The sequence below is a fragment of the Molothrus ater genome, chromosome 1 (assembly GCF_012460135.2).
Source record: "Molothrus ater isolate BHLD 08-10-18 breed brown headed cowbird chromosome 1, BPBGC_Mater_1.1, whole genome shotgun sequence".
In the NCBI taxonomy this organism is placed as follows: domain Eukaryota; kingdom Metazoa; phylum Chordata; class Aves; order Passeriformes; family Icteridae; genus Molothrus; species Molothrus ater.
The window spans coordinates 40,871,103-40,886,654 of NC_050478.2; the positions used below are offsets into that span (position 1 = coordinate 40,871,103).

General features: G+C 41.9%; 1 protein-coding gene across 2 annotated transcripts in view; it reads left to right on the forward strand.

The window, feature by feature from the left end:
* RBMS3 (RNA binding motif single stranded interacting protein 3) overlaps positions 1 to 15,552 on the forward strand; it is a 705,920-nt gene that overhangs the window by 250,147 nt on the left and 440,221 nt on the right. Inside the window, exon 1 of one of the 2 annotated variants that reach the window (XM_036406614.1) lies at positions 10,803 to 11,350. The exons of the other annotated variant lie outside the window; for it this stretch is intronic. Within the exon in view, the coding sequence (XP_036262507.1) occupies positions 11,276 to 11,350 (75 nt within the window). The 5' untranslated portion in view covers positions 10,803 to 11,275. Of the gene's footprint in view, positions 1 to 10,802; positions 11,351 to 15,552 lie in introns of those variants that run through there. 2 annotated transcript variants of the gene reach the window in all.

A 15,552-nucleotide genomic window follows, 5' to 3' on the forward strand; every position in this document is an offset into this window, starting at 1 on the left:
CTCAGTAAGATAATCACTAGCCTCTTCTCATATTCAGTATAAAAATTTGTTTGAAAGGTATCAAGCAAATAGGAAGACTGCAGATGGTGTCTGGAGATTGTTATATATCATTACACAGGCAAAGAACAATGTTAAAAAAACATTAAGGTTGCAAAGTCAAGTGTTCAAAAGGTATAAAATTACAGAATAATGGTTGTCTATGCAGTTATAATGGGCTTCTCTGTGAACACTCGTTATCATTTTATTATTCATTATAATTATGCCATTACTCATTAACCTTAAATGTGGGATCATATGGAATTTTCCCACTTGTTCTTTTAATTTAATTTATGTGTGAAAAAGGTTTTAGCTTTAAAAAATAAAGGAACCCGAAAATGCCATCCCATGGCATATTGACAAATGGATTGCCAGCAAGGTTGAAATCTTTCTATTTATCACAGAGACATGGAGAGTCTGGCAGCATTAGATTTTAATAGTCTGTGTGGACCAGTGCTAGAAGGGGCTGGATCACTTTGCAGCTGGGTGTGGATGATTTTTGTTGACAATGGAGGAGTAGTCAATGTCAGGAATTTGGGAGTTACCGTCAGGATGCAGAGGGAAAAGGGCTGTCCTTGTTTTTGTGTTGTGTGTCTCTGTGCCCTTCTGTTCTCACCCATTTGGGCTCCTCTCATGTCCTGCCTAGCCCTCCTAATCAATTTGGATCATCTTGTCTACCTGGTTGCCATCACTACTGCTTTTTCATTCTCAATTTTAGTTGATTCTTAACCTCAGGTCCCATTTTCTACAGGTATTTTGAGATCCCTATTTCATTCTTTTCCTCCTCAGACTATAATACTTACTCACCCCAGGGTCCTTTTATAACACCAGTGCCTTGATGTACTGTCTTCACTCCCCCTGTAACCAAGGCACATCCCTCTTTTACTCCTCGGTCTCCTTTTGTGCTTCCTCCTCCGTACCTCCTCATCTCAGTGAGTGACGGGCAGCAGCCCAACAGCCCAGCAGAGACAGTGCAATACCTCACAGTACTGCTGGAGTTATGTGCCAGCATCTCCTGCTATGCCCATCATCCCTGCCTCCTGCTCTGTACTGCTCCTGCTCCTGGGAAAAAGGTGCCATTCCCAGGGGCTTCAGGGAAATGTATGCTGAGGATGCAGGGACTGTGCCTTTTCAAGTGTTTCTCATGTGGCCAAACCTGGAAAGTTTTCATAAAAAAGGTAGCAGGTACATACCTAGCAGAATGAGTTGCCTATTTGGGCAGTTTCTGGTCCCTCTTCCACATGTTTTAAGGAACCTTGCCTTCCTTCTGGTTCCTTCCATCCACTAACCAAAGAGAAGAAGCTTGATAAGCTTGGCTATTTTTGCCTTCATTTGGCACCACCTTATTTCAACACAGGTAAAAAAATGGTATCTTTCTTGAGAAACAGGAAAAGGACAAATGGTTTGACTGAAATTATTCACCATGAGCTCGAAGGAAGGATGTGATCTGCAGGATGGAAATACTTGGCTGCAGTGCTAGAGTTCTGACAAACCAGTGTTTCACTCCAATGAATGTCTGAGACCATGGGAAATGTCAAGGCCCCATAGTGACAACACTCCTGGCCCTTCTCATAAAACATTCAAATAATTGACTAGCACAAAGAAATACTTATTGCTAAAACACAATTAAATTAAATAAAGTTATTGTTGGGGTTTTTTTCTCATACAAGCTCTTCACAGTACAGAAACATCTACTTTTGCTTGGTGGGAATGTACCAAATGGCCAAAATGCAAATTATCTGCAAGCTGAATTTGTGTCAGTATTTCATCTGAAAAACTATATAAAAAGATTAATATTTAACTCCTACTCACTTTCAGGGGTTTCTGCTTGTAATTCTTACCCTGCTGTATGAGGTGAGAATTCTTTGACAAAGATTGCTGTTAAGGTTTTAAGCTGATATATGTCTTGCTGCCATAGGATCCTGAAAAGACAAGCACAGTGATGTCAGGGGTGTACAACTTGCAGTTGTGAGCAGAAGGGAACCTGTGTACATCCGTATTTACCAGAAATGTCTTTAAAGCCCTTTATTGAAAAGAAGACAGTAAGAGGTGAGATTGATTGGATCCTCAGTTTGTGAGACCCAATTCTTCCTCTGTTAATGAACTTAATATTCTCACCTTCTGCTTTATTTTAACTCTATTTATACTCTGTCCACAACCCTGCCAAGGCACCTCAGCTGACATTAATTTAGATGTTTATGGCACATTGCTCTCTCTTTCCATCTAGTAGGATGGATTTCCAAGCTAAAAAGAATAGCACAGTGGTATCTTTTTCCCCCCGTGAATATTTTTGTTCTATATTCAAAGAACTGCAACATAAGTAAGAAAGTGGAGCCTAAAGCATCTGTGGCTGAGGAATGGGGGCAAGAGAAAAATATAATGGAGAGAGAATTCAAGAAAGAGAAAGTGCTTGTGTTGGCAAGACAGACAGGCAGGGACAGAAATAAAGAGGAAACAAAACAGATGAAGGATTACAGAGTGAAAACTATTTGGGAATAGGATGTTGGGAGCGGTAAATAGGCTAGAACAATAGGGATGAACATTTACTGAATGTGAATAGAAATCACTATAAAGTTTCTACCATCTCCTAATAAAAATACAGTAGCCTTGAGTCCTTGTGCTTTTATTAAAAATTCCAGCTGGAATACATAAAAAAGGCAGGAAAATTATTCTCAAGCCAGATAACTTTCAGATGAATGAGAATGAAGAGATTTGATGAGATTTTTTGAAGGCAAAAGATATTTGATGAACAAGACTGAAGAAAAGATGCACAAAGGAGGGGAGGAAGCAAAAGAAAAAAGAAATTGTAGAGGAAAAAGAGGGAAGATTTGAGCTATAATTAGCATTTGTCTGTTTGCAGGAAATAAATGATCTCTTACCCAAAGAATTTTTCTGGTACAGCAAAGTGTCAGTCCTAACCCTGTTTTTGTTAGATGTCAGGTATTACTCTCCTTTTTGTTCTGGCAAGTGTACAAGTGCAGGATTAGGAGGTGAAACATTTCTACAGTGTGCTCTGTTCAGAATGGGATTGGTACTGTTTAGTGGACAATGAGCTATACTGCAGCTGACAAAATACAGGTTTCCTGAACCAAATATATTCAGTTCAATGCATTTTCTTTGGTTATGATGGACAGTAATCTAGTGTGACATAAGGTTTCATTTTGCACGGCCGGCTGCATTGGTTCTGTGGTAAATGGAAGCTGTCCATTACAAAAAAATGCCATTATTCCTATAAAAGAGTGAACTGATTTGAAAAACGGAGAATTGGTTCAAGTCTGCAGCTTACCTGCACATGGAGCTTTCTACCCAACTCCCAGTACTGTACTTCTCCATTTGCTATGCATTCTCTCCCTATCTTGGTGAGACAGAATTTGAGAGCCAGAAATTCCCCCTCTGTTGGGAATTGTTGCACACAATCTTTTGATTCCATATTTAGTGGACGCTTACAATTTTTCTTGTAATGCTTTCGGGGAAGCTTTGCATGTTGATAAAAAGGCACTAGCAGTCCTAGTACATGTTTTTATGTGCTTTCCACTTCAGTTCCCGGTTGTGTTTAGGTGAGAAGGAAAAGAATAGCATTTAGTTGTGGCTGAAGACTACAGTTCCTCCCAACCTGTGATTTTTCTTTATTTATAAAATGCTTTGGATTGAACAGACTCAGAATTACTGTAGGGCTTACTGGCACAAGTAAAGTGCAGATTGCTTTTCCCAGTCATGAATTTCAGTTAGAAACAAACAACTGATGAACACATTTCCCTAGAGACTGATTTAAATAGGGGTATTTCATTTGTATAGTTCCTAAATAATGTTTTCCTGCATGTGTAGAGATAAAAGAGTTTTTGCTTAGGATAGTTTTGAAAATATGTTAGAGACTTTTTTTTAGACTTTGATTTTTCCTTTTTCAGGGGGACTAAGTAGGAAAAGATTTATTGCAGTTGAGTCAAGGAAGAATTTTTATGGAAAAATTTAAAAAATTCAAATTTTAACTAAACTAAAAGAAAATTAGGTAATATTTTGAGATTTCATCAAAACCATAAAATTTCCAGAAGTTGTAATGAAATATTATTTTGAAATACTTTTGAATGAAGTTTTGGACAAAATTGCAAGAGTAGTGCCATAATTGTACCATGTTTTACAAGGGGGTCTATTAGGAGATGAAACAGAAATTGTTAGCAAAGGCTCTTTCTGACCTTATTTACAGCCAGCATTAGATAAAGTGTTACTTAGTGGGCAAATTAGCCTGCCAGATATGAAAGAGACAAAAAGAAATGTATCTTGGCGTGCTGGGGAGGATATAAGTATGAAGAAAGCAGAATCTATTATATTTGATAGCAATGGAATGTCGCCTGAAATGACCCTCCATTCTTTCCTATTGTTAACTTTTTCTCATGGAAAAAAAAAAAAGGCAAAAAAAAAAAATAGCCACAGCCAGTGAATTCTCTAATAGCAGCCGTCTGGATGGTAGAACAACAAACTCTTTGCATACATTATTACAGATTTCTGCTGTCTTGTTTTGGTGCCCAACCAAAATTGAGGTTCCCCTGTGGCACTGTAAAAACATAGAGATTGTTCTCACCAGAAAGAGTTCCAGTTGACACTCGTGAGACACAGACAGAGAGCAGGGACCATGAGAAGTGGTTTGGCCAAGGTCATGGTATAGGTCAGTTTCATCAGCACCAGCAGAAAAACAGGACCCAGAAGTCTGTGTTTGTGTAAATAGGGGCATTTACCAGCATAATTATTCCCAGGGAAAAATGCCCATATGAGGCATTACGTGGGTATAACTCTGCTGTTGAGGATGCTGGTGCAATTACATCAGTAAACTTTCCCAGGCAGATGAGCCCCTGCTCATGGGCTTTAAGCAAAAATCCCGTTGCAAGGAGACCTTCTGCCAAAGAGTGTTGTTGGAAATCTAGCAAGAGGAAGGAAAGAAAAAACAAAACAAAACAGTCCTCACTTCAATTAGAGGAAAAGATAATTCCTTTCAAGTCGAGAGGCTCAGCTCCTGCTGGCCTTTGTTCTTAAGCTTACCCTTGCTGTAATTTCACAGAGTAACTTGAATAATGCCAGTTTGTTCTGTGATTACCCTCAGCTGGAGCACAAAATTAATATCTCACTAAGTAATTCAGTACATGATGGGTGAACATTTAGTCAAACATGCCCTAAAAAGCTAGGATTTTCAATGTTTGCTGGAACTCCTTCAGTGACAATTAATTGCCTGTGTTCGTATATGTTTATGAGCCTCAGTAAACAGGCAGCATATTTACATCTCCCCATTACCTTCAGAAATAAACTTCCTGAAGAGAAAAAAACTCATGTTCCCTGATTACAATCTAATTTTAAGTAAACAAGGGGTGGGGAAAATGACTAGTAAGCAGGACTTTGGAGGGAGGAAGGTGGGAGGTGAAGAATTTTCTCCCTCTGGAACCATACCACATCTAATGCTGGTAGTATTAAGTTAATATGCTGCAAGAGAGAAATGGCCTTGGCTAGTCCTGTTAATGTTTGCGGGGGTTTGTTTGCCTTTTTATCCTAAGAGTTTAGACTCAAGACCAGATGCAGTACTTACTAACTTGTGATGTGGAGTTGCTATGGAATATGCCACCTTTGAATGGCATGTCTTCTAACCTGTGCACAATCCTGGCATTTTCTGAAAGCTCTAAACTACTGCTGTGTGATCCTATGATATGCTACAGCCAATATCTCTCTCCCATTTCTTCACATTGCCCTCACTGAAGTTGCACTGCTTTCTGTCCACATGAATCCCTTCCAGAACTGAAAGTACCAATCTTTTGCCCCATTGGTCTTACTTGCTGAGGCTTTTACCATGCAATGAGGGTTTGGGGGGTGACAGGAATCCCCCATTTTTTGTCCCAACTGGGGCATTGCCATTGACTGGTCGTGTTACTTAATCCACTTCCACATTGCAGGGTGAATTAACTCTTGCAAAGTGTTCAGAGATGTGTAGGAAACAGACTGTAGACAAAGACTAAGTATTATTTACTTTGGTTGTATCCATTAACATCTGCAGAAAGAAGACACTAGTGCATAATTTCAGTCTGTCTGTACGACTGACTGCTAGTTTCACTGGCTTGTGCTTGTAAGGGATTATATCAGGTGGAAAGCACAAACAATTTAGTGAATGTTCATTGTTGTTCACTTTTAATCTAAATTTTTTCACTCTGCTGCTATACAAAGATGTCCTTTAGGACTGGGTGTTCAGGTAAAAGTATACTAATGGAAACCCCTAAGCCATAATGTAAAGACAGAAGATGATAAAGTGAAAAATAATGAAGTATAATGATAGATAGCAACTCTTTGCTATCGTCCAAAATCTTATCCATTAACTCTTTCAGATTTACTTTAAGGCCATCTGTAGCTCTGCCTACTTCTAGACTTTGTGCTGTTGTGATGGTTAGTGCTGAAGGTTGGAGAGCAAACTTGCTGGGTTTTTTTCTTGCAGGCAGGGAAGGGGGGGGTGTGGGTAAAGCCACCTCCAGTGGTGTTTGGTCTCTTATGAAAGAAAAGCACCTGAAAACACTGGCATCCCCCAACTCAGAGAGGTTCTGTCAATCCTAGGCACTTAATGCTGTCATTGTTAAACTAAGTGTTTTGATCTTCTGCGTCTTTTTCACCTTCTCCGTGGCTATCACATGCTTTACTGATGGGTGCGCCAGGGTGTGTCCTTTCCTAGAAACTTGGTTAGCTTTCCTTAGGTAAATCAGCTCCATGAATGATCCATTAAATAGTAAAGTTCTGTGTTCATCAATAAAGTTTTAAGGTAGCTGGACTGAAGGAGCTGACAGATCTAAAAATAAAGTCAGTGCTCTTCTTGGAATCCATTGTAAACAAGCTGTCAAGTATCACTATGGTCTCCTTTGTAATAGCTTTAATGAGTAAATAAAGAGAATAAAAGTCGAGAGACAGGGTAAAAAATGTAAGCCAAATATAATTGTTCTTCTTTTTTTTTTTTTAACCTATTATATTGTCTTAGGTGGTGGTATCTCTATTTCTCTAGTCCTGACTTAGAACATTAGGACATAATTTTGCCAGAGTTAAAACTTCTAGAATACACATGGCTGCTTTTCAAGAACAAGGAGCTAGAAAATGTTTGAATTGCTCCTTGACTGATATCTGACTTTAGAAGGTTTTAATTGGATGGGTAAGCTTATTAAAAAAAAAAAATAGTGTATGTAGAATTGTATTTTATCAAATAAAAACCTCTGAATTTTCTACTAGATATCTTCTTCTTTCTTTTAAATCAGTTTTTGTGAATGAAGAAATCTGCATTCTATGACAGGTAAAAATGCATCCAAACATATGTAATTTTTCTGTACTTCAGGCTGCCAGGAAAATGAGTCTCTTCTTTTTTTTTTTTTTTTTCCCTTCTGTTGGTTAACTTCAAACTTCTTATCCACAGCTTTGGTTGTTGCAGGGTTAATATCCTTTGGTGCCTGTCTTTGAATGCACTTGGCTGTCAAGTTTACAGATGATGTGTTCCCATTTATCTCATTTCATTTCTAAACTTTTCATTGAAGGGATCCTTACTGCTCACCTGGCTCTTGAATCTGCCCTCAGGTCAGTGACAGCAGTGGCAGCAGTGCCTTTGCAGATGCACTGGGATCTGGCTCACTCCCTGGGTTCCCGAGGCTGGGACTGGCTGGGGCTTCATAATGAGCCCTCCCATAGGAGAAAAAAAAAAGTTGTGAAGTTGCTCACTGTTGCTCACTGGGATCGAACAGCTTGTCTTTTCTTTTGAGGAACATTTATACTTAACACTCGGTAGGCAAACTGCTATTTCAGTTTGCAAGTGGATTCAGTTATTCAAATGCACAGGCCAGAAAATGAAGGGGATTCTATTTAAACAGTGTGCTCCCAAGTCACAGATGATCTTTTTGATGTCTGTATTTTGCAAATGGAAATTTTCCATTTTCCAGCACTAGCATTTGTTCAGAGGCTGTATGCTATCTAAATCTGCTTTTGTGGCTGTTCATTTGCATTTTTGCTATGGTATATTGCCTCCTGTCTTCTCCCCTTGGCCCCCCACTCTTTTATATTGAATTCCTATTTCTGCTGCCTCCACTCTGTCTTGCATCTCTGAAGGCTCAATCATGCAAGATGCTGAGCACTCAGAGCAAACAGCAGAGGCTGCTCAGCACCTGGTCAGGATTACAGGTGAAAAGGGAAATCCAAAGCATCTGCATATTGAAGATTTTTGCTGAGAGAGAGCAGATGAAAGGTGGAGCTGTTCCCCACTCAGATAATAGTCCCAGTTTTCCTGTAGCTTCCCACCTTTTCTCAGTTGCTAGAACTGCTGGAGCTACTAGCCAGTGCATTTGATGGGGAAGTGTGTGGAAATCTTCGGTTGGAATTTTATGGCATGATTTAAAATACCCACAGTAATCAGATGATGTAGACAAAACAGCCCTTCCCAGATTTTAATTAATGACCATGGAAAACCTTGCATGTTCATGTATCTTTCTTGGTCCTAATGCAGAGTTTTCTACTTCCCTTAGTATTTATCTTTTATTTCACCCTGTGCACATAGGTTCTTTCTTCTCCCAAATCTGGTTACATCCACGTCTACAAGCGAACCGCTTAGCAAGAAAAACTGCGTTAATATCCTGAGGGAAAATTGAGAAGGTGAGGAGAGAAACACAACAACTTAATTCTGGCAGTTGAAAGAACAATCTGAAAGTTGTCTCGGCTCAAAGTATCACATACAGTCAAGTAATCACTGTTCACTTCTGCAGATCCCAACCCTCAAAAAGTCTATTTCACCCTCAGGGAAAGCCGGGCGGGGGGAAGAAGAAAGTGTAAGCAAGAGTATCATGCACTACAATGAGAGGCAGCGTATTTAAAGCTGAGCAGTGATATAAACCGTGGGGTTGGGAGGCGGGCATTGCAGGCTTCTCCTCCCATTCTTATCTTTTTTCTAAATTCACTTCTCAGAAGAGAAGATGAATGAAAAAGAGGGAGTCTCGGAAGAGGGACCACATGGTCCAGGCCAGGTTGGAATGATAATACTAAAGATAGGGAATGAAAATACTCAATAGTTTACCCAACCAGGCTCTTCTTCTGAGTCTGTTGGAAACTGGGGCAATGGTAGTGCTCCACAGGGCTCATCCAGGTGTGCAAGGACCTGCTGAATGCCTGCACAGTGCTCTGGGAACAGAGCATTCATTTTCCAAAAGTTTATCTCTTGCCACAGGAGGCAAATAGGTGTGTGAGCAGGGTATGGTGTTCTCACTGCATGGCAGAGGGCTGGTACCTAAGTACCCACGATTATGAGTGCCTGGTGATGAAAGCACAGTGCATAGGTGGTATCATAAATCTGTGTATGGCTTCCCGCACTGCCCTTTTGGACTGGCTATGGGGCAGTTATGGGAATCCATAACAAAACCCTCTGCTTATGAGAACAGCAAACTGCCAGAGTAAAGCGTGATATTTCCATGTTCCTGTCATGTGCAAGCACGTGCCCACAAACCAAAACACAGCTGGCAAGTCTAATTTTAGCTCTACCAGCCTTGAGAAATGTCCCTTTAAAGACATTCTTTTTATAATTCCTTTTTTTTTTTTTTAAGCAATTTGGTTGATAATGCAGCAGCTGACAATCCCACTGCCATACTATGGATGATTTAAATAAAAACAAAAAGAAACTGCTGCCCCATATTTTTTCCCCAAAAAATTTATAAATAGGCAAAACCACTGTAGAAAGGCCCAGCAATCTGATGACATGTTAAAGAAATAAGTTATTATAAAAAAAGAGAAACGCTAGGATTTGTGTACAAGAGGAAACATTTTGTTATTCACGCACTTTTTTTTCCTGATGATTTATAGCCCTGTTGTAAAACAGACTCTTCCTTCGAGTCTTTCGGAGGATAAATATTTGGGATGGCAGTGCTGACACAGGTCCTGCACGCCTGGGATCTGTGGCAGGTGTGGGGCTCTCGGCCGGACGCGGGGGCCACACCTGGCCCTCACCTGGGCACGGGCTGCGGCAGCTGCGTGCGGGGGAGCCCGGCCGGGGGAAACGCAGCCGCGGGTAACTTTTGTGGCACCGTGGTATTTTCACACGTCTGGGGGAAGGCACCCGCACGTCAGGCCGGCCGAATTTCCTCTTTACCCTCTTCCTCCATTTTGTTCCAACTTTAAATAAACCAAGTCTTATATAAGCGGTTTAACAAAGTATGTATTTAATATGTCTGGCCCGGGGTCGCCTCTCCGCGAAGTGCCGGATGACGGTGCGGAGTAGTTTTCTGAAGGGGGAGGACGGCGACCAGGCTCCGTCACCTTCCCCCTCCCATTTGTTAAAATACATATATATATATATATTTAATTAAAATAATATATATAAAGCCGCGTTTTGGGGCTGCTCTCCCCGCCCCGCGGCGTTAGCGTTTCCCGAGTCCCAAGGCCGCTTTCCAGAGCTGCCCGGTCCGGCGCGGGCGCGGAGCGGGCGGGGGCGCGGAGGCGGCCGCGCGGCCTGCGCCGACCTCCCGGGGGAGCGGCGCGCCGAGGTCCCTCCCACCGGCGGCGCGGCGCGGAGGGGGTTTGAATGAAAGACAGGACGAGCCCTGAACACCATGTCACTCCGTGAAGGAGGCAGCGGCAACTAGGCTGGGGAAGGCTCTTCCCTCCCCCCCCCTTTTTTTTATTTTCTTTTTTTTTTCTTTTTTTTTCTTTTCTTTTTATTTTTTCTTTTTTTTTTCTTTTTTTTTTTTTATTTGGTTGGAAGGGGGGTGGGTGGGGAAGCGAGAGGGGAGGGCTCGAGAGCGGGGCGAGCCGAGGAGAGGACGAGGAGAGCGAGCGAGCGAGCAAGCAAGCAAGCAAGAGAGCGAGCGGCTCTGCGGAGATTTGGAGTTGCACTGTCTTCCCGGCTCCTCTCGCAGGACGCTTCCCTCCCGAGCCGGGCAGCGGGCACCGCCGGAGGCACGCTGCTGCCAGCGGGGGAGGCGGGCTGCTCGCCGCGGGCACCCGGGCACGGGGCTTCCACCCACGCACGCACCCACAGCCGCGCACACCCCTCCGCGCACACACACACAGACACACACGTATATGTTCGTGCGGGCGCGTTTTTGGCTGCGCTGGAAGTAGCGCGCGGTAGACGGCGAGGAAGTCTCGGCAGTCTCCTCTGTCGCCCGCGCTGTCAGGAATAGCGGCGTGAGAGGAAGAAAGGCCCTGGGGCACTACACCCTGCCAACGAGTTCCCCGCACCAGCCAGAAGGACTCCAGCTACATGGGCAAACGCCTGGACCAGCAGCCAATGTACCCTCAGTACACCTACTACTACCCCCACTATCTCCAAACCAAGGTAAGGGCTGGCGGGGCCGGGCGCCTGGCGGGGGATGGAGAGCGGAGCCGCGCGAATTGCGGGCTCGCCTCTTCTCTTTGGCGATTTTTCTGTCTCTTTCTCGGGTTTGGTATCACACAGAGCCGAGCTGGTAGGCAGAAAGCAGACGTGAGAGAGGCAGGAAGGTTCTGTCTGCCCTCCCATTTATTTCTTTATTTCTTTTAATTTATTTTTTTTTTCCCAAGGGCTGCTGGCGTCGGCTAATTCCTTTTATTGTTTGGGGAGAACAGTGCGGTTAACGCTATCGTAACAGCGGGCAGGTAGTGTGTTTGTTATAGCATGCGATAAAGATTGCTCTGGACAGCATCGGACATAAAACACTTTTGGTGGATTTTACAGTGATCTCTACGGTTTATTCACAGCTTAAAAGCATTTTGCTGTTAGAAAAGCCGTCTGTGGCAACTCAAACTTTTAATCAGCTGAGGAGGAGATGCTGTGGAGCTCGGAGGAGAGCTCGGAGCTAACCGTCTGTAAACCTGGTGGAGTTTGTTTCAGTGCATTGCACTGGTTTTAATATTTCATTAAATATTGAGGATGATATGGCTGTACTCTATTGCATTTAAAAAGGTCTAGGAAAAGAGGCTAACTACTTTTGGAGAGTATATCCAAGCGCGACACTTCCGTTTTCTTTCTTCTTTTCTTAATAATTTTTAAAATGCCAGCAGACTGGAAAGCAGGCCGGCCTCTCCTAGAGAGGCTGGGTGAAGTCTATGCTACCTGGCCATGAGTTAGTTAATTAAAGCCTTATTTTTATAATGCCATTGTATAATAGTCTGCTCTCTGAAAAGATTTCCTGTGACCAAAGGACAGTAACAAAAGAAAGCCCTAAACCGAAAGTTTGCAAACCCTGTTAGGACACTGTATTTGGAGGGAAGAAAAAGGAAAAAATGCACACTTCACGAGGTGAAGTGTGACCTCACAGCCACAGATTAACAGTTTCACTAAATAACCGAACATCCTTTAGAAGGGAAAAGCCAAGGCAGGGCACGCACACGTGCTTATGGTACTGCGTGCAAATATACACATTGTGCTCCTGTGGCAAATTTAACACATGGGACATTTGATGTGCGCAACTGTGTGTGGTGAAGTGCCACAAGGGAGGCTGACTTCTCCAGACTTTTGGTTTGAAGCATGTTGATCTGGCTGCAGTTGGGAAAGGATAAGTTATATTCCTTGTTAATAAGAATTACTTTCCCGTTAACGTTTATAGCCCGACTACTGCATTATATAAATTAACTAATTGTAAAAACTGTGATTCAGGCTGGTTGGAGTTGTGATGACACCAGAAGCACTCAGTATGATTACAGCCTTGTAATTCATGGCAGGGTTACTTCTCACTTTTTTGCTCTGCTGTTTCTTTCACTGCATCATGCAGATACTTTTTCAGTATAAAATTCATCCTTTTTTAAATTTTGTATTTTGGCGTGAAATTGATCATTTCTCCACCCCTTCCTTTCAAGGTCAATCCAAATAGCATTTTACCTTTGTGACCATTTAGTGTGTAATGTTGCTGTTGCAGCAGCAGCCCGTCACTAGCTTGACTGCAATATTGCCTATAGCTTTAACTGTTTGGGGGATTGGGGGATGCAGGCTGATGCTATTCCTCAAAACCTGGCAAGCCAAGGACATGAAACAATTGATAGTGTTTTTTTCAAAGAACAATAGCCTCGAGTATTAGAGGAGAAATATTGGACATTCCATCCCTTTTACTCACGTAGCTTACATTTTGCCAGTTGTCCTTTTTCTTTCTTTTTTTCTTATTTTTTTAAACTTTGTAAAATAAGCTTTTTGAGAAAATTAGCCTTATATTTGGGCTTAAAGTAGAAAAATAGCTTTTCTGTACCATGACTTTTTTTTTAACCCCTTGCTTTAAAAAACAAATGCATTTTTATAGCTGGTGTATAAAATTATCAACCCTGTGAAAAGTCATGTGCATCAGTCTTGGCACACTTGCACTATTACAGTAAGGACAGGTAAAATTTCAAATTGGTGATACATTTTATATGCCTTTATTTTTTCTCCTTTTCTTTCGTCCACAGTTAAGGGCGTACATAAGCTCTAAATAATAAACACACATACACGTGCGCGTGTATATATATATGTATGTATATTTGTGTGTATACACAGATGCAAGTATTTCTCTTCTATAGACTATAGGACTTTAAAGTAGTGCAGACAGGCAGCATCTGGATTTTGTTACCTTAAAGCTAGCCATCAGCTGCTGGGACGTTTTAAAGCAGTTAGATCCATTGTATGTCTAAAGCTAATAGTTGGGTAATCAAATAATCTTGTGGTGGAGAGCTGTATCTTTTATCATCCCTATTGGAGCAACACATATAAATAAACCTTTGTACGATTCCAGTCGGCCTGAGAACTTCACCTTCTTATTTTCCAAAAACTGCTCTTTGTACCAAGCATGGTAGGATTCAGCTCTACAGAAAGAATGTGTTTTTATGCTCATAGTCATGCATGCTGGGGGTGGGGGGTGCACATTCATTTGTAATTAAGAAAGAAATTCTAGGCTTTCTTATGGCATGGTACAGCTTCTGGAATTCAGAGCGGCAGCGTGTTCAACAGGCAAAGTTTGGGAATTCATGTTCCCCAGTGTGTTTGGGTGAAGTGCTGCTTTTGCTTTGCTTGTTTGGTGAAGTTGCCTTGGCTCTCCTTCGAGAAGTACCGCATTACTGTACATCACGTCCCTCTCATGGGGGAGCTCGGAGCTGTGCAGGATTCCAGCCTACAGACTCTGTGTGTGTGTGTCTTCTAACGTGGCTAGCACGTTGTTGTGCAGAAAGGGTGTAAATGAATAGCTATATGGGTAATGGGATTATAAATAGAAAAAATGGATTCCATATGTTTGTCTGATTGCTTTAACTTTTTAAGAGTTTTGTGGCCATTTGTGGAACACAAAGCATGCACTCGTTCCATTTATTTGTGCTCCTTCATTATCAAATGCCACCACTGAAGCTAAAACTTTAATTTCAGGTTTAGGAAAAGCCATTGTCATCCAAAAAAGAGAAGAAGGGGAGGGTGCCAGTCCTTATGAGACAATTGCAAGGAATTTAATATGTCTCTTAAGGACAAGCGCTGAGTTTGAGGCAAGACATAACCTTATTTCTGTTTTCGTGTGAGGCTGTCTGACAACTTCGGTTTGAACGTACAGTTTTGGAACTTTTTTAGGCAGATGCTGAGAGTATGGCGAGAGTCCAATTGTCCTAGGAGTGGAGTTTATTTCAGAGTAAGTGTTTCTGGTTACTGCTGTAAGCGAAGCATAGTCTTGTGTTCTTGTTGCAAAAAATATTGCAGGGAAGTGGTTCAGCTCATGTATATCTGATGAGAATCTGTGGTACTTTTTCATTTTATTTTGAGATGTTAAGAGAATTTCCTTAGCTGCATCCTTGCTGATGGTGTAATAACTGGTTTAGAGGAGTATGTTGCAAATTGTCACGTAGAATGTTAATGATGCCAAATCTTGCATTATGGTCTGAATTTCTTTCTTTTGTTTCTTGCTTGCCAAAGCAAATTCTTTTCTCTTTGCCATTTAGCACAGAAGAAAACAAAAATAAGCACTATGAAATATCATGTAATGAGAAAAAGGGGAGAAAAATGTTAACTCTGAATATATTTGAAAGAGACTCCTTGATTTAGTAGGTGATGTATTTTATCTTTGTCCTCTGCAGCTTATGAGTAGACCTCTTGCTGGGGTCAGCTTTAGAAAGGAGGAGGTGCCACAGTTACCTGTCGGCAGGAATTGTTTGGTTTACGATCTCTCTACCTGCACTCGGGTAGAAATATGCCAGTTAAGCAGCTATTTCCGTGCGGTTTGCTTTCATGCATTCTCCAGATATTTCCTACTTATTAGTCATGGTTTGGGTCTGGTAGTTTAACTCTCATGGTGTTGACTCTGTAACCCAGTCAGATGGCAGAAACACCCCAAAACGAGAGGCAGTGTTTACAGTACCCTCTGTACCTCTTCATCTCTGTATGCCTGATGCATGCGTGTACACGTGCAAAAGGAAGAAGTGTGGTTTCCCAACACCTGCCTGAATAAAACCTCATCTCTGTGGCTGTGAAAGGGATGCAGACTGACCTGCAAGCAAGATGGCCTAATGAGCCTGTTTCTGAAATGACAGATACATGCCCCACCTGAGTGAAAAACAAAT